Raw genomic sequence first — 26,501 nt, forward strand, 5'->3', positions numbered from 1 at the left:
CTTTGACGACAAAATATGTCTCCACCTAATGTGTCACATACCTCTGAAAAATCAGACCCATCTGAACTGAGTGGTACTGTACTGTACTGTACTGTACTGTACTGTACTGTACTGTACTGTACTGTACTGTACTGTACTGTACTGTACTGTACTGTACTGTACTGTACTGTACTGTACTGTACTGTACTGTACTGTACTGTACTGTACTGTACTGTACTGTACTGTACTGTACGGTACTGTACTGTACTTGGAGTCCCGCACACAAAACTCAGAACGTTGAGCACAATGCAAAAATTGGACTTATAAGGTTGTGCCATGCTCTGCTTCTCAGCGAATATAACCAGCCAAGACATTTGCTGTAACATCAAAAGGTAGACTTGGTGATCCATTTTCGCTAATTACCACAGGCAATAGGAGTCTCCCGCAGTCTTCCGCGGGAAGGTGATCTCGGCAGCGATCTGCTCGACTCCCACTGGTTGCCGCACTCTCTCTCTCTTTTCAGGCTCCACCCGATGATGTCTTTTCAAGCTATAGGCTGCGGGAGAGCACAGAAGCCACAAGACAGGGTAGCCGGCCCCTGCATCCCCCCCCCCCCCCCCCCCCCGACCAGCTGTGAACCTGATCGCATCTGTTTTAAACGTTTAGGAGAGAGGAGCCCTTCTCTCTTTTTCCCTTTGAGCTCTGGAGCAATAGTTATCTCACCGCTTTCAGTTGGGGGGGGGGGGGAGGGGGGGGGGGGAGATCTGCAGCTGGCCCGCGTCCTCACTATTACAGAGCCCTACACCCCATGCCAGATTTCTGGGTCCCATCACGGTTTCAGACAGTCCTATATACAGTATGCATTATTTACCTTTTTTGTTACAGTGAAAAATGTCACGCTAATTTTACTGAGCCACGGCGCTAGCCGCTCCTATGCACAGATTTGCGTGTATGTCTGTCTGTCTGTCCGTCTGTCCGTATGAGCACGGAATCAGCTCTATTTTACGTCATGATGATGTACGATGATAAGAGCGCCCCTCACTTCACATGGGTGTGATTTTAGCGATACTTGTCCTAACACAAAATTAAATGCTATTGACAATGAATGGAGAATTGATATCATCTGAGATGAGCAAATCGGCTATTTTGTCAAATTCCTATTGAAAGGAATGGAGAATTTACGTCATGATGATGTACGATGATAAGAGCAAGTAAATCGGCTATTTTCGTCCTACACAAAGGACAATGGACAATTGACAATTCCCATTGACAATGAATATGTGTTGTACGATGATAAGAGTGCCCCTCACTTCACACACACGGGTGTGATTTTTTTCATTATTTTTAAATGCCGATACCAATTTCTGCCTGCATCCCTTTAGTTTACGCCAATACCGTAGTAGTAAGGCCTGCTGCTGTGACAGAGGATTCATTCACACCCTAAGTAAACAAGACATGTCCCGCACACCTTTTCTTTGTGCCTCCTTTCCTGAGACAAAGCAGGGCACGATCAAGGCCGCTGTGATCTTCGTGACGGCAGCCAAAACAATCTTTTCACACCTGAGTGTGTGTGTGTGTGTACTGTAGTCTGTTAGCGCGTCTCCTTCTCCTGTCCATTGTCGTCGGCCGTTATTTATGTCACAGAGGGTGCCGCTATCTACACCACCCAATCGAACATGAAACGATAATTTCAACGTTTCTCTGTCACCTGGGGCCCTAGAGGGTACGGCGTGGGCTTTCATCCGTTTGGTCTGAGTCTAGTGACAAGCCTATCTGTCATGCTTTGATTCCCTCTGCTGCGGGCGGTGCTGGAAGAACAACTCACATTTCTTTACCTAACCACTTAAAAACCCCAGCTTTCGATCGACAAGCTCACAACGCGTCAGATCTGGGATAAACTGTGAGCTTGTCGATCTGCTATTTTTCCCGCAAAGGCTTTCCCCACAATAACGGAAAATATGAAATACACTGGCGTAGAGCCCTGAGGTACTCCTGTTAACCATACAGGGTTTACGTGGTCAAGTAAAAGTTACAAGTAAACAGCCAACATTGCCAAATGTATACAAGAAAAAAGATTGAGCCGATCTACAAGCTCACAACGTGTCGCATCGCATGCAACACAATGCGAGGTGTCGCATTGTGAGCTTGTAGATCAGCTATTATCAAATGGCCAAAATGTATATAGTGATACATAGCTGAAGTGGTTAATGTATGTTTTGTAATATTATTGAAAATCTACAAAGTCTACTAGTATAACTAAAGCTGTCAAATAAATGTAGTGGAGTAAAAGTACAAAATTTGCCTCTGAAATCTAGAAGTAAAAGTACAGAAAATGTAACGTACTTGGGTAAAGTGTAAATACCTCAAAGTTTTACTTAAGTAGGCCTACAGTACTTAAGTAAATGTACTTGTTTAATTTACACCATAATTTAAAGTTTTACCATAATTGTAGTTGAGTAAAAAGTACAACCACCAGGATTTCTTCCTCAGCCTAGTGGGAATATGCGTGCACAGTTTCATCGCAATGGGACGCTGCGTTGAGGAGTTGTGGCGATTTGTACAAAGCGGGCTACTCCTGAAAACTGTAGGAGCCAATCGTGGCCAATCAGGATGGAATATGAGAAATCTGCCTTGATCACATGACTATGGAGATCATGTGTACCAATTTGCGTGAAATTTGGATAAAATCTGAAGGAGTAATAATAGAAAATGTGTTTTACATATGTCGGCCTCCTGGTGGCGCTATAAAGAGCAGATGTGAAAAATTCCAGGCAAAGGTTTTTCCTTGGCCTCTAGGGAGTTGGCATACAAAGTTATCCACAGATCCGTGCAGTTAGAGGTAAAACACTTTTCGGCCAGTTATAGCTGAGGCTGAGTTGAAATTGTTGATGTGGCATTTTGTCCTCGGCCTAGTAGGAATGTGGGTGCACAATTTCACGGAAATCACGCGATGTGTTCATGATTTGCAGCATTTTGTTTGAAACTGAGCACTCCTGTGAACTTTGGAAGCCAATCTTAACCAATCAGGATGGAGTGTGAGAAATCTGAAAGACTCGTTTCGTTGAATTGCGTGATGTTTGGACAAAATCTGTAGGTGTACTGTGCAAAAACTTGTTTTGCACAAAGCGGCCTCCTGGTGGCGCTATAACAGGCCGTTCTGGAAAGTTTGGGGCAGAGGTTCATCGTTGGCATCCAGGGAGTGTGTGTGCAAAATTTGAAATCGACCGGGTTAACGGTGGCCGAGATTAGCTGCTCACGGACACACGAACGGACGGACACACGGACGGACGGACGGACGGACACACGGACGGACGGAGTGCAAAACATACTCTCCCCACATGCCTTCGGCCTGGTGGAGACAATTATTTGCCTTTGTTCTGCAGTGGAGTATAAGTATAAAAAGTATATATGAGTATATGCCTCATATTGTACTAAAATACAGTAAACAAAATGTTCTTATAGGTACTTTGTGCCACTGGCTGTGGGGTGGATGCGGTTTAAGTTTACACTTGAGGAGTTGATTCAGGGAGACTGTTAAGAGCTAACAACAAGACCAGGCTGTTGTGTTTGCAACGAAGCGTGCCAAGCACAGGCATCATCAAACGCCTGGGATCCTTTTAAAGCACAGATCACAAATCAGTGTTTAGACTGAAGGTCAAAGCCGTCGAAAATGTGGGATTCCCCTTCCCCGATTTCCATTCTTATTCTCGTTTGCTCCTGGAAAAATGTTTTGGAAATGGGAAGTGTTAAGTTCCCTTTGTACCTCTTCACGACGATCGTACAAGGCAAGCTATTGTGCTTTTCAACTCGGGCTCAAACCTTATTTATAAAGCACATTTGAAATGGCTGTGACCCAATGTGCTGTACATGTTGATACAAATACAGTAGTACAGTATACAAAAGAAGGGCTAAAACAGTGATGAACACTATAAAGGCCAGGGATTCACACTCAACTAGAAATAAAGGCCAGAGAGAAAAGGTACATCTTGAGGTGGGTTGCCAATTCTTTTCATCCAATCCAGAGAGAGTACCTATCCGTTTATCAGCGTAAATGTTATAGTGTTACGGTTCCAGTAATTTCTTTATATGCCATTACTTCCCATTTAACCAGCTCAGTGGCCTTGTGGTTGAGTGTCTTCCCTGGGACTGGGACATACCAAAGACTCTAAAAAATGGGACCCAGTGCCTCCCTGCTTGGCACTCAGCATCAAGGGTTGGATTGGGGGTAACTCCCTGTGACATACTAGCGTCATGTCCAAGGCGGTGTACTTGTACATCAAGCTGCATCGCGCTACAGAAGCAGGAGATAGGCTCCTGCCCTATGGGCCTCATGGCTCGGCAAGGCTACTTACTTAATTCCCATTTAACTTTTTTTTCTTTAATGTTCTTTTTTTTGTGGCTTACGCCTTTATTTTATATTTTTTATAGAGGGACAGACAGTAGGCTGACAGGAAATGGGGGAGAGACATGCAGTAAAGGCCGTTGGGATCGGGAGTCGAACATGCACACTGCCAGACTTGGGCTACCGGCCAAAGTGCCTGTACCGCTGAGCCACGGCCCAGGCCCCATTTAACTTGTTTACCCTGTATCCCGTTCTCTCCTTATCAGCTATGCGATAGGGCATAGCAATGGGCGTGGTTTTCTGGTTCCACTGAAAGATCCGCCATTAATTTTTTTCCCATAGAGATTTGCAAAGAAAACATTTATATCAATTATTTTAAGCCTAGAATCAATCCATCCAGGATTCTGGTGAATCATGACAATAAAACCTTTGATTCTGTGAAAAATAAATATTTGAATAATTAATTAGATAATATACTACTGTACATTATTAAATGTAGTATATATAGTAGTAGTAGTATGTAGTATATAGTGTTTTGTTTTTTTCTTTCTTCACAGAATCAAAGGTTCTATGCTGGTCATGATTCACCAGGATCCTGGATGGCTTGATTGTAGGCTTTAAATTATTGATATAAATATTTTTGTAAATCTCTATGGGGGGAAAAAATTGTTGATTTTTCAGTGGAACCAAAAAACCACACCCACTGCTGTGCCCTAGGTAGACCAACCTGACAACCTGAACATGCATTTTCTGTTACTGAGCAAGCACCATATAGCAATAAATATTAGAATATAGATCTGTTGAACACTATAACCCATTTTGACCTGATTCTACAAATGTCTTCTAAATCCTGACAGTTTTCTGAAAAACCCATGTTTCTATGTCAGTGGTTTTCAAACATTTTCATGGCAAGGACACCCAAAAATATATGCAATTGGCCGCCGACCCCCATCTGAAAATATGTTAGCTAAATGAATGAATAGCTAAATTATAACATAATGTTTAAAACACCAAAAGGGGCTCCCGCCTAAAATGGCAATAATGAGCTTGAAGATACACAGTTATTGCGAGGCATCAGGCATATCATATTTTTACAGTATGTTAAATCAAAGTAGTAAAATATGGCACACATTTTCATTACTCTGCCACCGTAATGTGGACTTGAAATCAAGTTTCAACTATCGTGAACTATCGTGTATTTGTTGATGACGTGTATTGATGTGTTAATATTCAATGCTATAGTGAATGCATATGTGTGTGTGTGTGTGTGTGTGTGTGTGTGTGTGTGTGTGCGTGCGCACGTGCGTGCGTGCGTGTGTGCGCGTGCACGCGCATGCGTGTTATCATTTTAGCCCAATGTCTCTGTGCTGTTTACACTAAGACCAGTATTCAATCAGTCGATCGATCCTGAGCCCAAACAGTTTGAGAATCGGTGCTTCAGAGTCCATGACTCATGACGAGCTCCTTTCTCATCTCATGGCAAAGCTGGACGTTGAACCTCCGCCAAACACTTCGTCTGTAGGCAGTCTTGGAAGCTAGTTAAGTCGCAAGGTCCGGCCCCCCAAGTCCCACACACTCCTTTGTCTGAGCAGGATATTCCGTCCGCAGCCCACCTCTCGTCTGAACGGGGCCCCTCACTAGGCTGACTATGCAAGCTGGGGTGCTCTTTGTTATTTCTTCTGGATTCGACCCCCCAGTTCATATCGCGTCGATTTCAAGTCAAATTCATGGTACGCGGGCGAAGAAGTGTGCGGCATGACAATTTCGCTCGCCAAAACGAAAAACAACTTATGGATTTACGAATTGTTGATCCACGAACGGAAACCAAAATGGACCCATGAGGGTCTGTAACGCTGAGAGTGAACAAATGGAACCAACCCGTGCTGCAGCGTCAATAACCTTGAGAGTCTTGAGAGAGACAAATGGACCCGCAGGGGGTCACGCTCAAGGTTAAAAGAACGCTCGACTTTTACAGTTGTCCTCCCTCTGGGTTTCAAGGTGGGTGTACAGTATGTGTAACAGATACCCTCATCTAAGTCCAGTATCTCCCCATTAGAAGCAACTGATATGCCCCCCTCCCCCTCCCCCCAGGCTTCAACTCCCGACTGCTTGACCTCTATGATTATTTACGCAGTGATTCCACCTTTTCTTTTCTCCTCTTTTTCTTTTCTTTACAGTCAATTATTTTCATAAGGGACCGAAATGCTCTGGGACAGGAAATATCTGGCTATATAGACTACGCCCACAGACTGCAAAGCGAAGAGTTTGAGGCGTATTTCAGCGGAAAGAAGAGGCTCATGCCAAGGCACACTGATTTAAGGTGAGTCTAGACTTTTATTCTAACGCATGGGTCTACAACAGGGGGTCCGGGACCCCTAGGGGGGTCCTCGGAAATTATTACAGCCACCAAATGTTTGTGTGGTTGGATTATTATTATTTTTAAACTTAAACCCCTATTCGCAGATCTATCATATCAGCTCACATTGCATTGCGCGACACGTTGTTTGTGAGCTTGTAGATCGGCTATTTTTGGCACAGAGATTTGGTGTAGTTAGAGGGGAAAAAAGAACAGACCAAAGGTACCAAAGGTAAGTTCACTAATTGTTGAGTGTTTTATGTGGTTAAATGTCTGAAAATACACATTAGCATGAGTCCAACAAACAAACCAAAAACATTCATTTACAAAACACTGACAGTATAGCTGTCAAACAAGTCCAATAATCTATCTATGGAATCTAAAGTTTAATCTGCAATTCAAATATGTAGTGAAAAAGACCCCCGTTATACGGCGTGAGTCGAGGAGGCCTCGGCTACAGGATGATTTGACCGGATTTGAAGGGCGAGGAAATATTATTACACGGGATTCAAATATTCCTTTTGACGTGCCAGACCAAGAGGCATGGAACGGGCCTGTAGGTCTACACTAGAGGACCGCCGTGGTCAGCCCGCTGCCCCGGTGGTTCTCAGTTTCATGTCCAGGACCCCAAAATGTATTATGTATTTGGCCACGGGCCACCATTTTGAAAATACATTGTGCCAGTGAGAATCACGACCAGTTTTAGGTGTCACATCACACAGTCTTACAGCCGTAAATCAGTGGGCCAATTCTTCTTTTTCTTGTGCACCATTGATGGTACAAAGTAGACCTTTGGTGTACCGTTGGAGCATTAACCATTACTTAAAAGAGTGTGCACTCTAGCTGTGCTCATCAAGGTCACAGAGAGACAGAAAGATTTCTATATAGTTTCTGAAAAAGTAAAGACACGTCAGAGCTCTCCAGGACAGACAATGACAGCGCTGGCCCTGCGCTTCAAGGGGCGCCACGGCCAACGGACTGATATTGAGAGAATCGATAGATTCGCAATATAACGGGTCGTGTCTGCTTTTATCCATGTTCATTTTCTGTTCATATTCATATCACGTGGTCTCATTTCGTATTCATTAAATATTCCATTTCTTAAGGTCCCATTGACTTTGTCTACAGCCTTTTTATTGGACTTATAATTTGAACCTCAGTACAAACGCATCACCGTCCATCATTTTGTAGTATACCAAAAGCACTAGCTGCTCCTGTGTTCCATTACATTTAAATCAGTGACTATGAATATGGTTTCCGACGGAAGCAACAGCTGTACCTATTTTAAATAGCCTCGCACAGGGCCCTGCAAGCTGCGGGCCTTGGAGCTGAAACTCTAAGTTCACTAAGTTCCATTGTTAATCCGGGCCTGCCGAGAAGCTCCAGTGCAAGCCAGATGTTTGTTACTGTCGGGCTACCCACCTGCTCTGCTGTGCTACCTTATGTACCCGTTTATGCACAGAGCATCTGAGTCAGTAAATTACATTGTCGCTGTCGTAACAGGCCCTAGTTGTAGGGCCAGAAAGTATGTCAGAAACGGAACAATGTGGGCTATTTGCATTTTCCCTTTTCTTTTCCTTTCCTTTCTGTTATTGTATTGCGTTGTAATTGTGAAATGGATCTCCCTGGGTCTGAAACAAAGATTGAATTGACATTGCCATGACTGCCACAGTGGAGTGAATTGAGGGCATGGCCCTGCAGCTGAACTGTTGAACTTTCTTGGTTGTGAAGCCATGATGTTGAAGCTGTGAAGTCCCAAGCCGCGGCGCTGCGTGGGATTACATCATCTGTGACATGTTCATAATGGTCCATCAGCGGAGCTGTGTACACACCGAGCTGGCAGCAAACCCCTGGGACACTACCAGCGCTCAAAGAAGTACTCTGATTTATTTACGCAAGTAGCAGTGTCAGGAACTATGTTACAAGTGGAAGTCCTGTGTTAATAATTTTACTTGAGAAAGGCTTGTATGGAGTGAAAGCAAGAGTAATAGGAATGAGTCTAGACTTTTATTCTAACGCATGGGTCTACAACAGGGGGTCCGGGACCCTATTGGTGTTTTTTTGTTACTGAATCACTGCAGCAATGTGTGGTGGGTAATGGGAAAGCTATTGGTACCAGGAGTATCTATACTTTGACTCAAGTGCTCGGGTATCGGCATAATAATATACAGTACAAATATAGCATAAAATGAAAAGTTGGCCAAGGTATTTCACTTTTTTCCTTTTTTCATTAGATCGGCTAAAATACGGTAAAGGCTAAAATACGGTAAGTGGTGTAAAAAAGTATGTAAATGTTCAAAGTAACTTGTAGCTGAAGCTGGTGCAGAAGCAAAGATTACACGAAATGGACACACTCAAGTAAAGTAAAACTACACAAATACAGTACTAGTATTTAGTTACTTTCTACCACTGGAATGAACCCATGGCCACATTCCACACACTCTCGTACAGCAAACAAATCCCCTTTATTTCGAGTATGTGCTAGAAATCCCACAGTGACAAACACACCTGGCCACGGGAGAGGATCGTGAAGCCGGATTTATGCTCTGTCGCGTGATGGTGTTGCACACTGAAAACGGCAGATCTACAAGCGCACGACGCGTCGCAAATGGGATGTGTCGCAAGCTTGTAGGGCTGCTATTATTGGTGCACTACACAGCCGCTCAAACGAGACATTTACACGCTTGTGTTTAGTGTTTACGCTACCGAACAGAACAGGCAACCTGTGTAACCTCGCTGTTAGCGTAGGGCCGAATTGTACAGCTACACAGTACACACAAACACATTTACCAGACACTCTGATATGTTTTTTTTCTTCTTCTTCTCCTCTCTCTTCTTCTTTGTGTGTGTGTGTGTGTGTGTGTGTGTGTGTGTGTGTGTGTGTGTGTGTGTGTGTGTGCGTGTGCGTGTGCGTGCGTGCACGTTTTTTGCTGATTCACATCTACCCATGATGTGAAATATCATATGTTCAGAGCAGCGGGGGCCCTGGGCCCAAACCAAATGGACCCGTAAGGCTTCCATTTGTTGTTAAAACAACGCTGATACTCCTGCCCCCAGTATGTTTAATATGTTACATAATGTTAGTGTCATCAACCTGGGGGTTGAGTACCAGCGTGCATATCCACTGAATTGTATCATCTTCTTAAAATTGTGGCCCAAGTAATTTTTTGAGGAAAATTATATTGCGCTCCTGACACTGGCCACCTCTGGTAAAATGACCCAATTAAAAATGCAGTTTCTTTTTGAGTGTGACTTAATTAGGCCTTTTTTTGCCTAAGTCACATTGGTCTTGTAACTCAATTGTTTTTTGCGGGTCCCCAGATTAGTAGCTCAATGTGCAATATTGCTTTCTCACTCAACAGTAAACAAACCAACATACAGTATAAATATATGCAGACTTTTAGGAACTTATTAATACCAAATTGGCAAACATTGTGAATATCTACAAGGTCACAATGCCTTGCAAGCTTAGCTACAATAGTTATAGTTTTCACAATACTTATTTGTGGAACCGAGTCAAACTAAATGTAATGCCTACAATCCAAAGTGCTTGTCAGGGTGGGGGGTCCCCAGTTCAAATATGATTATTTTAGCCAGAACGGTTTGGGAGCCCTTGATCTAGTCTTTGCCTCTTTACATAAATGCTAGTTATACATCATGTTATCCATGCTAGTTATGCTTTCCAGCTCAGTGGCCTTGTGGTTAGAGTGACCGCCCTGGGATTGGGAGGTTGGGGTTCGATTACCAAAGATAATCTGAGTTCCCAGAAGTTCTCACCAGCTCTCATACAAACGGGAGGGGCGATACCAAAGACTATATGAAAATGGGACCCAATGCCTCCCTGCTTGGCACTCCGCATCAACGGCTGGATTGGGGTATGTCCAATCGACATGCAGCATGCGAGTTTTGGGTCTGTAGGTGGCAAGTCCAAAAATCGTCTCGGGATTGGTTGTCAGTGGGGTAGGGAACGCTCTGCTGTGTTAATTTTGAACACAAACAAGTAAATCTAACCCTAACTTTTACCCTAACCTCATATCAGTTTTAACCAGCCACATATCAGTTTTAACCAGCCACATATCAGTTTTAACCAGCAACGTATTCGTTTTTGGCCAAAAAAGTAGTTTGTGGTTGTTGGAAAAATAGTGGCAGCAGTGGGATTCGAACTCGGGAGGTGTGGGTTGAAAGTCGAATGACTAGTGAGGTGGTTGCCAGAATGGGTTTTATGTCTGTATTAGAGCAGGCACGTGCAGCCACCCATTACTAGCTACTACTAGTAGGGCGGGGTGTAGTAGTAGCCGCGTTGTAAAACAAGCGCCCCCTCCGGATTCATCCCCTACAGAAACAATACTAGAAAAAGTGCCCTTCTGGGCACAGGTCTCCACCAGGAGGATAGGAATATTTAGGAGTAATATAAACATGTTTTTTGTTTGTTTGTTCCAATCTTTGCCAATCAGGATGGAATATGGGAAATGGTGCAGATCCGTGTTGATGGCACGCATGCACAATCCACCTGTTGGTGGCGCTATAACAGGGCAATGTGAAATGGGTGGGCTATATTCCTCAGCCTAGTAGGAAAGTGCGTGAAAGATTTCACATGAAATTGCACGCTGCGTTCATGATTTGAGGTTTTTTGTTCAAAACAGGCCAATCCTGCAAAATTTGAAAGCCAATGTTAGCCAATTAGGATGGAATATGAAATATCAGACACATCCGTCTTGAGCACATGACTATGGAGATACTGTGTAACGATTTGCGGGATTTTTGGACAAAATCTGTAGGTGTACTGTGCAAAAACTTGTTTTGCACAAAGCGGCCTCCTGGTGGCGCTATAACAGGCCGTTCTGGAAATTTTGGGTTCATCGTTGGCATCCAGGGAGTGTGTGTGCAAAATGTGGCATCGACCGGGTTAACGGTGGCCGAGATTAGCTTCTAACCGACGGACGGACACACGGACACACGGACGGACGGACGTAGTGCAAAACATACTCTCTCCCCATGCCTTCGGCCTGGTGGAGACAATAAGCATACACTATGGTATCATGTCAAGGGGATGTACAGTATTTGTACATCACAAGCTGCCTCGCACTACAGAAACAGGAGATACTAGGCCTTATGGGCCACATGGCTCGGAAAAGGCTTACTTGCTTACTCCTATGTTTTCCAGATGTATGTTGCTTACTTGTTCATAATGCTATGAACTTTATTTAGAGAGATGGAAGCTGTTTGCTCGACCACAGAAGTTTGTCATTTAGTTGGTTGTTTGGACAGATGCTAGGTTTGATGTCTACCTGCTATCATTTAGTTGGTTGTTTGGACAGATGCTATGGTTTGATGTCTACCTGCTATTCATTTGTAGCACTGGACTATATTTCCTTGCTCTCTATTCACTTGGCTGCTTACCGTGTTTTTGGTCGACCAGAGAAGTGCTTTTTCATAGTCAACGACCACAAAATGAATGTGTTGGGCCCCCTTCTCAAAATATGTTATGCCAGAGACCCCCATACAGGAATTGTGTGTACTCAAAATGTTTCAAATTATTTCAAGATGTGTGAAAAAAGATATGAAATTTGCAAATGGCCCGTGAATACCATTTAAGGTTAAATTGATTGAAACTGATTTTGGTGTTATATTAACACATTTAGCTGGGGACCCCCTGGAACACTCCCACGGACCCCTGGGGGGCCCCCCAAAACCTCAGTTTGAGAACCACTGGACCAGAGCATTGGTTCCCCTCTTCTTACATCTGACAAAATCTGAGACTCCCACACGTTCACACGCAGCTGGCGTGTGAATCTTTTGGAATCACACAAAGCGATTTGATTTTGATTATTGGGGTGATGATTAAATCCAAAATTCTCAATTCTAAACAATCAATTCAGTCAGAAACACTCAATGGCTCCGCTCTGGGAGATGTTCCCTGAATTTTGTCCAAATAGCATGCTAAGCCAAATCAGGGAACACTAAGCAAATCCCCCATGGGTGTACAAAATCAGGCCCATAGCGAGACAGTTAATCAATAACTTGAGTCATGCAAACTTTGAATGCATTTTAACATTAGAGAACATTGAATCTGTTTAGAGCTATGCAACATTGAATTATAGTTTAGTTCTAGTGCCACGCGCACATGCACTTCAGTTCAACATTCAGTTTAAACGTTTGAGCAATGCAAGACAAGAACTATAAGGTGGAGGCTGGGGTGGTGGGGGCAAGCTTTGCGAGCAGCAGCAGCAGCAGTGTTTGTGAAACAGTTGTATTTAAACGGACCGCCTTGTTTAAGGAATGAGGTGTGATTTGAGTGTAGGAAAGTGTGGCTGATGGAGAGCAATCAGCAGACTGGCGCTGATTACAGCTGAGGCGTGCAGAGTCCTGTGTCCTGCATGAACTAAAGTGATGCTTCATTTTTATCCCGTCTAATTGACAATACTGTTCAAACGCTTGCTTTCAGAGACTGCTGTACTTCTTCCGAAGCTGGGAAGGCAGGCCATTACAGGTCCACTTGGCTCCACACTCTTAGACTTACCCCACTTTGAGAACCACTGTCCTACTGTATCATCATTTCCAACATATACCTTCTCTTAATCACTGGCTGAGACCTTGTATTATTCTCCATATTTCAATATACAGTGGTGAGCACTTGAGTCACTTGTCACTATTGTGACGCTTTTGTATCGTCGATCTGTGATTTATTTAATATTTTATTTATTTATTTTGGGGGGGGGGGGGGTGTTTTTAAAGTGAAAGTGGTCTGTGGGTTTCATACTTATTTAACCACTGAAAAGTATTAACTTGTGAACTTGTGACTAAAATAAAAACGACATTGAACAGAGGTCGGTTTCCTGAAAAATAATCATTTTGGAACATACAGGGTTTTTCTGCCACTCATCGACGATATCGGAACAGTTGGACCCGGCTCTCTTCCCCTGCCTTAATCCCCCAACCCCACCCCAACCCCCTTGTCTTTCTGCCTCTCTGTCGGGAACAATAACAGCCCAGTGTGGTTGCCACTAAGAGAGAGCAGATGCCTGCATGCCGGGCTGGACGGCCGGAGCTGCTGCTGCTGCTGCCCACTCAGTGCAACGCAGAAACCTCCTCCCCACCCCACCCCACCGCAGGAGTCGGAATCCTGTCCCTCCTCCTCCCCTCCCTCCATCCGTCCTCCCCCACAGCCACAAAGCAGGCAGGCCAGGCAGGGACTATATACGACTCCAGTGCCAGCCCTGCTGGCCTCCTCCTACACCTCCGAACACGGGTGGAAAGGTTCACGGAGCAAGACTGACTGACTGACTGACTGACTAGGCAACCACAGAGCAAGCGTCCATCCATCCACTATAACTTGGATAATGACATAACGTTTAATAATAATAGTTTTAATCTACAAAGTAACTTGCATCTATTTACTTTGGGTTTTCCTCTATTGGAGAAGTATGATATATTAAAAAATAGACATACTGTAGGCTCCTAAATATAATTAAATACAGGACGTAAATGTTCTTACTTACTTTTCACCACTGGTCATATATTAGTCTAAAATAATCTGTGAATCTCATCCGGGTGTTCTTTCTTTCTTTCTTTCTTTTTTTCTTTCCCCCCATTTCACCCCTCTCACGCTTTTAAGCGCTTCCCAAATTTCTGCGTTTGCGTTCATTCTGTAGAAGCCACGGGGGACACCGCAAATTGAACACTGAGCTTGATTTATTTGACCAGGCACACCGGGAGAGTGGGCCATATAAACATCGTTTGTAAAGGCATACGCTGTAAGCCTCCACCCTCCTGGGAGACCTGCTTAAATAAATCAAGTGCAACACTTTCCTCAGAATGTCCCTCGTTGCTTCGCTAGAATGTGAACATTATCAGAGGTGGTCATAAGAACGTGAAGTTATAGACCAGTGGATAAATAAATACTTGATATGAAAAGGATTGGAACCCTTTTCATATCAAGGTCCATTATTTATTCAGTATTTGAGCCACGGAACCACCATTTGATGAGATTTTACTTCTCAGACCCAAAACTAAATAATGTTTTGTTACCATTGGATAAGATGGGGTACCATAGGAGAGATAACAGGCAAACTTTGATCAAAGTAACAATTGTCTCCAATTATATTAGACTTCTTGCAAATTAGGTCACAATTTAACTCTTGAGAGCGTAAAATGAAACCAAGTGGACCCGTGAGGTGTGGACGAGTCCGTTGCGTTTCATTTCGGTTGAGAAACACTGAGAATTTAGAATTATAGAAGTATTTTCTCGGTTATGGCCCCACTCTTTATGACGTTACAGTGCTGCAGTTAGTGTATTTCTTGATAATGCAAGTATTTCCCAAGACAGACAATGGAATTCATGCATGACAATCAATCTACTTATTGGATTCACCTCGAATACACCAAATAATTTAGAACATCAACAAGTATCTATTTAATACAAAACATTGTATATTTGTTGGATATCAGTGAAAATAAGCACAATAATGAATAAAGTTTACACACACACACACACATGTCGTATAATTCCATGAACCAAAAGTACTATTATCAATACGTCAGTAGAATGTCTCATCAAACTACTTTGAGATACATGGGTCCCTCTGTAGACTCAGAGGAATGTTTACACTTCACACCTGAATCTGAAGCTATTGTTCTAACTGTTTGAAGCTTGCCCTCCTGGGGTGAAGAAGCTAGAATCTTCCAGGTGACCGGCTGGTCACTCTTGGTCACTGACTTAACTCTCAGTAAACTATTCCACAGTTAAAACTTAAAGAATGACTTTCAACACTTTCAACAATAATGAGGAATGCTATGAAACTAGTAAAAGTGAGTGCAATGTGTACTGATTTAAAAGGTACTATGAGACTATAAGATTATAACTTCCTCTATTGAGTCAAACTGTTTTAATTCACTTCTTCTGTTCTGTTCCATTTCAGTTCCGTTATGGTTTAACTATGTTCATTAGAGTGTTCAGTTTCATCTAGGACCGGTTATGTTAACTACAATTTGTCATTGTATCTTTAAGTCATCATCTGTTGTTTTAGTGCAAAGTTAAATTCCATGTACAGTGTCTCTGCAAAGAGGCCCGCCTCTGTAAACCTGAATGAGCTACTAGCCCAGATTTCATTGGTCGAAAGAGTCAGGAAGTGCCTAGTTCATGTACTGAGAAGGAGGGATCAGATCTGAAGTATATAACACCTTGTATTTCTTGTGAAGTGGGCTGTTCGAACGAGTCTTCATTTGGCTCTTACTAGGCTGGTTGGAACAGACAACTGCATGTACCTTTGTGACATGCTTGCTTTGTAGCGACTGAATCTCTTGTGTTTTACCAAATAAACGCTGAGAGATCTGGAGAACCTTCAAAAACTGTTTGTGTGTGTGTGTGTGTGTGTGTGTGTGTGTGTGTGCCTCCAGCATCTCTGATGTCTATTTAATGTTCCCCAGCAAAGTCCCCATCTGTTTATACACTCTGTCCTACACACACGCACACACACACACACACACACACACACACACACACTCTGTCTCTCTCTCTGTCTGTCTGTCTGATAGGTTGGTGTAGGTAGTAGTGTTTAATAGAGGGTATACAGTACGCGCATGCATAAAGTACATGGCAAATCGAGTGGCAAAGTGAGTTTAACATTGTTTAAACTAGTCATGTAATGCTATCAGATAGGACTTTTCTGCGTGGATGTATGAGCTGTCAAGGCCAGTAAGTCGTTTTTCTCGCATAACTTCCGGGTATGATGATGATGATGATGATGATGATGTCACACGCATAGTTACCCTCTATTGGTTTGACTTCAGCCTCTTACAGTGTGTCAGTGTGTTGATATAAGACATATACACCTGAAGCCACTATAGATCTCTACCTCAGTGTTCCCCAAACTTTTTCCCTAAATCGACATGTATTAGCCCACGGACCCCCATTTGAAAAGATATGCCTGCAGGTACCCCCATAAGAGAAGATTTCTATTATGGTTCTAGCAGTGATTCTCAACCATTTTCATTTCAAGCACCCCCAGTTGGACCTGCATTAGGCTACGGACCCCCCATTTAACTGGGACTCCAATTTATATTGTAAAATCAATGTTAATTTAACTCCCAGAGTGTACAAATGGACCCAACGTTCTGTTTGGACCCGTTAGAGTCCGTTTGGTTCCATTTAATAATAATAATAATAATTTGTACACTCTCTTAAGTTACAGACCCATAAGGGTCCATTTGGTCCATTTGGGCATTTGGGAACCATTGGTTCCATGGGGGCACGGTGGCACAGTTGGTAGTGCTGTTGCCTCACAGCTAGAAGGTCCTGGGTTCGATTCCCGCTCGGGGCGCTGTGGGTGCTGGCAGCGTGTTTCCTCCTCCGCGTCATCAGTGCCCATACCCGAAGGCGGGGTTGGCGAAAGGGCCTTTCTGTGTGGAGTTTGCATGTTCTCCCCGTGTCCCCTAGGGTAGGTACCCTCACAAAAAACATGCAGTAATCCTGGTCTCTAAACTGCCTCCCCCTGGCCAGCCGGGGCGCCTGATGGAGGGGAAAGGAACTGGTTGGAATAACGTGTTCCTTCCACATGCTACGTCCAACCAGGGAAACTCCCCCCTGTCAGGTGTAAAGGAGCAACTTGGACACTCAAGCATGAAGGAAGCATGAGTTAAGTCTGTTGCTCTCCCCAGGTTGGCGGAGGGTGTGTAGAGCCCAGGATCACATTAGATGATTGACACAGGGGTGAAAAATGGGTTACAAAATTGTGGGATAAAAAATATATTAAAAAAAGGTTCCTAACTATCAGTTTAGGTGGAGACCCCTGGAACTCCCTCAAGGACCCCTGGGGGTCCCCAAACCCCACGTTGGGAACCACCGCTCTACCTGCCAACACACAAAAGGTATTTCAAGCCACTAGATCACACTACATCTGGGACTGTAGTCATGGCTTAACCCGAGGGCCACATTAGCAAAATGGCCAGGGGCCACCGAGGGCTATAGTAGATGAAATTGCGGACGTAATGGTGACACTGCATTTTGACAAATCAAACACTGCACTAAATGATTGAGATGAGATAAAAAAGAAAAAAACAGATCAGTCTGAGAGATATATATTTTTTATATATATTTTGATTACAATACTTTTGAATGTTGTTTTTTTGGTAACTTTGACTTCTTTCAGCACTGGTAGAAAAAAGAAACAAGTTGATGTGAGAGTGAGGCCAGCAGCATACGTACTCCATGCTCAGCCTTCTGCAATGCACCTGTGAGCCCTGGCTTCATTCCTCCTCTGTGAAAATATTTGCATTGCTGTCGTACTTGATTAAGTTTTAATACAAAAGAGAAACTGTTCCCGGCTCCAAAGGTTGAATTAGTCGCCGTGCCTCGCACGCTTTGTTTTGTGCGTGCGCGGGGGCGGCCCCGGGATATTCTATCTTAGAATTACAACAGAGTTTGCCAGCTCCGATAAATATTTGCCAGAAGGTGCTAGCTAGAACGAACACTCCTCCCGCGGTGTGCGTTGTCCAGCTCTGCGCCGCACACATGGAATGCACACGTTGGGTTAGCCTGCCTGCTGCGTCCTCGGGGCACACATTCTAACTGTTTGTTCTGTGTTGACATGGTTTGAACCTTTCCGATATATATCCACAGAGCGCTGTCGGGTGTAAACCTTGTATGTCTAAAAAAGAACTTTGCAGGAAATTGGGGAGAAAAATAAAGAACGTGTGCTCCAATGGATCCATTGTAGTTATGATTTAGTCACAAACTCTAGATTTGTTTATACTCTCCATTGGTTAAATATATATATAAACCCCACAGACAGAATTAAGCACTTGACAACATTGACAACCCGCCTCAAAAAATAGAATAGCGAAAATAGCTGATATACAAGCTCATAATGCAAAAAGTAAGACAAAATAAAATTAAGACAAAAGTCTTAATTTGGTTAATTACGTTTTGCAATAATAATCTAAATATACACGGTTATTTTATTTTCCTTTGTTTATTGGACTGTCCAAAGGAGCATTCGCTATCAGAGATTAGTACTACTATTATGCAGATACATAATAGGTTAGTCAACAACTTAAAAACCTATAAAGTAACTTGTAACTAAATATTTGTATGTATTAATTATTTATTAGTTATTTATCAACTGAAGTGGAGTAAAAAAGTACAATTATTTTTCCTTTGCGACGTAGTGGAGTAAAAGTATGTAAGTAATTGTAACTCGACATTGCACTTACGTATAATACTTGAATGTGTACTTATACTTCCATTCCACCACTGGTCAGCCATATTTAAGATGAACTACATTGATAACGGGATGTCCCAGTGGTCCACATTTGAAACGCAAAGCAGGTTTGCACACGCAACCATTCCAAAGTGATTATCAATGATAATAAATCTCCTCTATCGTTGTTCTCAATTTAAACTCTCATACTTTATACTTAGTAACCTAACACTTGACCGGTGTTGGCGAGCTTGTAGATCAGCTATTTTCAGCCAGTGTTGATAAAAATCTCGACCCACCTGCTCACGCCTAACGCCGCCACGCATCTGTGTCGCAGTGCGATTTGAGTGAGAGAGACACACACAAAGCCTACATTTTGAACGAGGGCAGACAGCGATTTATCTTTGGCCACTGACCGTGTGTTGTCCATTCTGGGCTCGCAATGTGTCTTTGGCCACTGACCGTGTTTTACCCACACCGATGTGTATACCTTTCCCTTATTTGATGCCATACAGAAAAGAAGTCTTTCACACTTTCACTTTCAACACGGAGCGAGAGACCGCTGCTCATATAGGAAAGGTCCGCTGTGATTGGCCAGTAGTCGCACAGCCACCAAGCTGGGTTGAAAACGCAGAGGTGAAGTCAGTGACGTATCACGGCCAGAAAGCATGGCGTGGCCGACACTTACGTCACAGTCTGTGACTTGGTCACCAGAACTGCGCACAAAGCCATTATTTGCAGGGTCATATCTGCCGATACTGATTCTGACCGATTCTGATATTATACAGACAACCACAATGGAAACTAGAAAAATCGCAATTTTGAAAAATTGCAAAGTGTGGTTGCCGCAGTCGCTTACATAGGCCCCTCCCACTAATGTTGCCAGCCAATTACAATGTCACGTCACCCCTGTGATCATGCGTAAGTAATTTGTCATGTTTTTGCGACAAACGGTTAAATTTTTCGCATTTGCGGCGCCCCCTATGGATGAAAATAGAATTGCTTTTGGAACTTGGTTGATTGAACCACCCGCAACATGTGATTACAATTTGGGATGGATTGGACATTCCGTTCGTGATTTGTGGCATTTTTTGTGAAATAGGCCCCTCCTACTATCTTCGGACGACGATTACGGCCGAACGATACGCACTACCAAAATTCTGCAGTTGGTGATTTAATCGGATAGGTCCGGAGATCATGTGTGCTGCTTTTTGTGAGATTTGGACAAAATCTGTAGGAGGAGGAGCAAAAAGTTTGCTTCGAAGAAAATTCAAATTTGGAGGATTTTTTTTCCTGACGAAAATGTGCGTGGCGAATATCCATGGAAAAATAAATTTTGATTTTACGACTTACGGTTCAAGAGTTATAGTGAAAAACGCAAAATGGGCTGTTATAGCACCACCATGAGGCTGACTGATGTAATTCCTTTTCAATTAATTTTCAGAATTATTATGAACCTCCCCCCAAGTCTTGTAAATATGGCGCTTACGGTCTCCAAGGGAAAAAAATACTTAAATTTTGCCTTAGATTTCCCCATTATAAGTCTATGGAGAACAAATTAATTAATATCAATTAAACTATACAACGGATCTCTTAGAAAAATACAAGCACACGATTCCCGATGAAGCCGGTCGATTTGACATATGGCTCGAGTGTGTGCTGCAAAAACTGTGGGAGGAGCAGTGTGCCAAAATATCCTCATTTACAATAACAATAGGCCCTAGGCCCTAGGGGCTTATTGGCCCAAAGCCTGTTAATAAAGTATTCAATCAATCAATAAATAGCCTATACTCTTTTCCAAGTGTCTGTTTTCACAACTGAATGAGATGAGTACACAAGTTAAATGCAGAAAATGTTCAATTTGTTTTTTTTATGGAGGGACAGACAGTGGAGGGACAGACAGGAAATTGGGAGAGAGATGGGGGAGTGATATGCAGTAAAGGCCGTCAGGATTGGGAGTTGAACCCGCGGCACACTGCCAGCCTGGATTGACAGCCAAGGTGCCTGGACCGCTGAGCCACGGCCCAGGCCTCAATTTTTATTTTTGAGTGGTGCAACCACTCCAAGGAACAGCAATGTCCGTGTTCCCGTGTTCACTTATGTGTTGTTCACCTACCTATGTGATGTTATTGAGCACCAGTATATGACTATGAGTACCAGTAGGAGCGCTGTTGTGCCAGAAACAGAGAGAGGGATAGTGCCTGCTAAGAGAGAGAGAGAGAGAGAGAGAGAGTTGGGGGGGGGGGGGGGGGGGAGTTGCACCACTCAGTTCACACGGGTGTGATTTTACTTAAGATTTTACATCATATTTGATTTGGCTTTTGTTCTAGACTAGATGTACTAACACGTTTGATCTATATTGAACTCGTTTTTTTCATTTTTCATTTAATTTTTGCCGGTGAAAACCGATTCAGTAATCAGGATTATTTTGAGACGGATCTGTTACCTGCATTTTTATGGCCGATTCCAATTATGCTACCGATTATATTGTGCATGATTGCATCCCTAATTTGACTTAACATTTGTAAGTCAAATCTTTGCTTACCAGGTCCTGGTATTATTCTAGAATATGAGTTAACCTGTTGCAGCCAGAATGGGGTGACCTCTAGGGACCGGTGCGTAGCCAACTAGCCAAGCTCACCGCATTATTAGTCTCGTGAGTTGCACTCATGCGGAACAAAGTATAACACCCAGTTGTGTCACAGCATTATGTAATGCGCTTGTGTGTGTGTGTTTGTGTGTGTGTGTGTGTGTGCGTGTGTGTGTGTGTGTGTGTGTGTGTGCGTGCGTGTGTGTGTGCACAGCTCTCGACTCACGGACTTGACATTGAGCCACAACACCTCGCAACACATAAAACGCACTCTCGTTGCTCTGAGCGTGCAATCAGTGGCGGTTTTATAGGGCTGGCAGGCAGAGGTCGCGCTTAGATTTTTAACTTGAACCCCAGCGTCCCTATTCCGGGGGGGGGGGGGGGGGGGGGGGGGGGGGGGACGACGCTTGCCGGGAAATGTAGCCGGTCTACAAGCTCTAGTCTGTTGGCAATATGTCTTGAGAATGGACCGTGGGATTTTCATGAATCTTCAAAGGTTAGGATCAAGGAAAAAGTGATCAGCAGTTTAAAAAAATAAAATAATAATAAGGCGGTTGTTCTATTGTATAGGGATGGTATAAGGATTGGTTTTCAAAGCAGTACAGGCGTAGCCTCGTAGGTTTGTTGGTGCTGGTTTTATCTGCCGTTGAAACCCTGACGTTGAATTCAGATTTCCGCAGACATATCGGTAGGCAGAAAAATGTTTATTTCATTGTTAAAAAAGAAAATGTCTAAACAAGATTACAATTAGAACATACCTTCTATTGTAATGAGACCAGAGATATTAGGCCGGAAAAGATTACAATACAACTACACAATTTACAATTTACAATTTAGGCATTTAGCAGACGCTTGTAATCCAGGGCGATTTACATTAAGCAGTAACAAAAAGCATGGCATACATCACATATATAAAAGTATAAGTAAGAGTTATCATGAAACATGTGTAAGCTAAGAACGTAACAGTGGAGTATCTGTAAACTATACATAGTATACTATATTATACATGTGTACTATAAAATGCTATGACTACATAAAATGCAATTCTAGTGCTGTCTACGTAACATGCTATAAGTCTGTTTAAAAATACACCATTAAAAATACACCATCTATCGTAATAGAACTCTGTTCAGAGCAGTGGGGGGAAAATTACTCTGATGTTCTACTTGAGTCAAAGTAGTAATAACACAAATAGAGACTCAGGTTTCAAGTCAAAGTCCTGCATTCAAAGTGTTACACAACGAACACAACTACAAAAGAACATACACTTACAGATTCAAAGTAGGTGGCACATGTCAGAGGCAAGTAGTCAGTAATGGAAGTACCGTATTTCTTGAGTAGATGTACTTGCGTCACACAGCACTGGTTGACAGTCTATCAACAGAGCGGCAGCCGGTCGGCCGGTCGGTCGGCGGTCGGTCGGTCTGACCTCCTGTGGGTCTTGTAACGAGACCGGTGCTATTAGGCCTGCGGCGCGGCGAGGAGGTTGCAACGCAACTTACACGTTGGTCGGCATGGCAACGGAACTAAAACAACGTCCGCGGTGAACGCGTAGGGAGGCAGGAACTAACAGGAGGATCAAGGCGGGGGGCGGGTGTGGTGTGGGGTGGGGGGGGGGGGGGGGGGGGGGGGGGGGGGGGGGGGGTGCCTCTGTCATTGTTTCCAGCCCCGTTACACACCGTTTTACTGCATGGTCCATATGTCTGCTGGGCGTGGTGCCCCGTCCGGTTTTGAGGTACTTCTGCTTCGCAGTTTGGTATGCAATTAAAGACACGCTGGAACCAAATGGACACTTGCGGTCAATTTTGGCTCCACGTGTACAGTCGCAGAGTTACCGGGGGGGGGGGGTCCTAGGAATGAATAAAGAAGTTTGGGTATATTTGTACACCCAGTTACAGATCTATATCGATTTGGTTCCTAACTAAGTGTCATTTTGCTGGGTATCCCCTAACCTCTGGGTACCCCCTAACCTCGCGTCAGCAGGCTTTCCATTCCACCGCATATAGAAAGCCTGAGCCGTGTCGTGTGATCCGGTTTGGAAAGAAATCTAAATCATCTTCCAGTGGTGTGTTCCAGGTTGGCGTCACATTTGTTTTTTTTGGTTTTTTTTCTCCACACATAAGGCAAATCAATTTAGTTTAGTTCCTGTCACGAGAATAAAAGATGGCCATATGCCAAACTATTATTATGCCAAAAGAAACGGACTGATTATACCAAACTGAACACAACAATAGGGGAATCATTTTGGAGGTGTACGGCACTGAAGGTTCCGGTCATGTGATCATTTCCGATCCGATCAGAAACCCGACAATGGTATTGATCCCAGAATAGGTACCCCCTGGAACCCACTCAAGGACCCCATGGGAATCCCTGGACCCCAGTTTGCGACCCCAGTGCGCCACAAGAACGAAATTAACTCTATGCCGTGTCGTCAAACTCCTTGAAAAGGTTCTGGATTTGTTTCCCATACGATACAGTATGGCCGGGTTTCAGATAAGGCTCTCAGGACCTAAATGTGGGCCCTGCTCAGGAGGTCAGCAACAATCAATAGTTGCAGCCTTAAGATCTTTTGGAGCTGTAAGCGAACTGGGAGGAATAGATGTAGTCTTTTTTTCTAGCCTGTCAAACCACTTAAATCCTCGTTTACCGGAATCCCTCAGGGGTCTGTACTTGGCCCGCTCCTTTTCACCCCAGCCAATTATTTAAGCTTGTAGATCTGCTATTATCAGAGCCTAAATGAAGCCTAACATGTACATGGCAAACCCCCCTCTCTCTCTCTCTCTCTCTCTCTCTCTCTCTCTCTCTCTCTCTCTCTCTCCTCTCTCTCTCTCTCTCTCTCTCTCTCTCTCTCTCTTTCTTCATGTTCAGCATTAAAATATCTCACATGTGTCCCATTTTTTTCTCTTTTTTTTCCTACCCAAAGCAAGTGGTTCACCGTGGCATAAAAGTGGTCTACCGAAAAAATGTTAATTGTCATATGGCATTTCGGTATAAATAGGCACAGAAAAAACGCTGTCAAACCTAATTTGCGTAGAGAGGAAGTTATGTGCATGTGTCCAAAGTGAGCGACTTTCAGACAATATAATTTAGCCTTGTGCCTTGGAGGGGGGGGTGGACAAAACCTCAATTTGTATTTCATAATTGTCCACAGTCTATTCTGAACCCATATTGAACAGACTAAAGGGGTATACACTGTAGCCAGTCTTCCGACAGGTCATCCTGCCATAGCATACAATTTCATGCGTCGATGTATCTGCTCACAAAAAAAATGCTTGAACTGTCAGCAGAGGTGGAAAGTACATTTACTCAAGCACTCTAACTTACTGTAAGTATAGGCTACAATTGTGTAATGCACGTGCTGTTCAACAGAGTATTTTCTATACTGTGGTATTGCAACTTTTGCTCAATCCAATTTAGACCTGAGACCGATTTTAAAAACCTTTTTCTGAAAAACATTTTTATTCCAAAAATGTATATGGTGACTATCCAAAAATAGCACATATACACGTTCCAGCTTGTATACAGTAGCTGCTCTTTTGAGCAAATTAGGAAAAAGGCTATTTAAAAAACGATGCTTGAAAAGTTTGAATAATGTATTATTGTATTTATGGTCCACGGCCATATATATATATATATATATATATATATATATACAGTGTACACACACAGAGGGGAGGGGAGGAGGCCACTCTGTACTGATAGGAGACACTGTTTGAGAGAGCAGATGGTACAGTGGTGGAAGAAATTTCAATATGTTTCACTTAATAAATAAAAGTAGCATTACGATTACCCTATCGCTGTAGTCGGCGGGAAACCTCTTAATTTAACTTTTTGTTGTTTTTTTCGTAAATTAACACCCTACTTGATCACACTGCAGCGTCACACAAAAGCTTCAAAAGGAGCAGATCTACAAGCTCGAAATGCGGTGCAAAGCGCCACGTTTTGAGCTTGTAGATCCTCTGCTTTTGATGCTTCATAATTTGAATGCTGACAAACGTGTGCGTGCGTGCATACGTGCGTGCAAACATCACAGAATACTGGACCTATCAGCTCACATCACGATGCCACACAATGTGAGCTTGTAGATCCACTATGGCATATGCGCACGCACATTATGTGAGGTGTCTTTCTGTCAGATGTAAGAAGGGGGGACTTCAAGGACAAAAGGTTGGGAACCACACTGATGGAAGACGGTAAACTATGGAAACAAGGTGGGGAACCACACTGCTGGAAGACGGTAAACTATATAGAAACAAGGTTGGGAACCACACTGCTGTAAGACGGTAAACTATATGGAAACAAGGTTGGGAACCACACTGCTGGAAGACGGTAAACTATATGGAAACAAGGTTGGGAACCACACTGCTGGAAGACGGTAAACTATATGGAAACAAGGTTGGGAACCACACTGCTGGAAGACGGTAAACTATAGAAACAAGGTTGGGAACCACACTGCTGGAAGACGGTAAACTATATGGAAACAAGGTTGGGAACCACACTGCTGGAAGACGGTAAACTATATGCAAACAAGGTTAGGAACCACACTGCTGGAAGACGGTAAACTATATGGAAACAAGGTTGGGAACAACACTGCTGGAAGACGGTAAACTATATGGAAACAAGGTTGGGAACCACACTGCTGGAAGACGGTAAACTACGGAAACAAGGTTGGGAACCACACTGCTGGAAGACGGTAAACTATGGAAACAAGGTTGGGAACCACACTGCTGGAAGACGGTAAACTATATGGAAACAAGGTTGGGAACCACACTGCTGGAAGACGGTAAACTATATGGAAACAAGGTTGGGAACCACACTGCTGGAAAACGGTAAACCATATGGAAACAAGGTTGGGAACCACACTGCTGGAAGACGGTAAACTATATGCAAACAAGGTTAGGAACCACACTGCTGGAAGACGGTAAACTATATGGAAACAAGGTTGGGAACCACACTGCTGGAAGACGGTAAACTATATGGAAACAAGGTTGGGAACCACACTGCTGGAAGACGGTAAACTATGGAAACAAGGTTAGG

At 43.4% G+C, this 26,501-nt stretch overlaps 1 protein-coding gene across 1 annotated transcript in view; it reads left to right on the forward strand.

Moving 5' to 3' along the window:
- cfap299 (cilia and flagella associated protein 299) overlaps positions 1-26,501 on the forward strand; it is a 115,808-nt gene that overhangs the window by 79,389 nt on the left and 9,918 nt on the right. Inside the window, exon 4 of the mRNA XM_083784139.1 lies at positions 6,499-6,641. Coding sequence (XP_083640265.1) covers positions 6,499-6,641 — 143 coding nt within the window. The remainder of the gene's footprint in view (positions 1-6,498; positions 6,642-26,501) is intronic.

This window comes from Protomyctophum parallelum (assembly GCF_964188405.1).
Source record: "Protomyctophum parallelum genome assembly, chromosome: 15".
Lineage (NCBI taxonomy): Eukaryota > Metazoa > Chordata > Actinopteri > Myctophiformes > Myctophidae > Protomyctophum > Protomyctophum parallelum.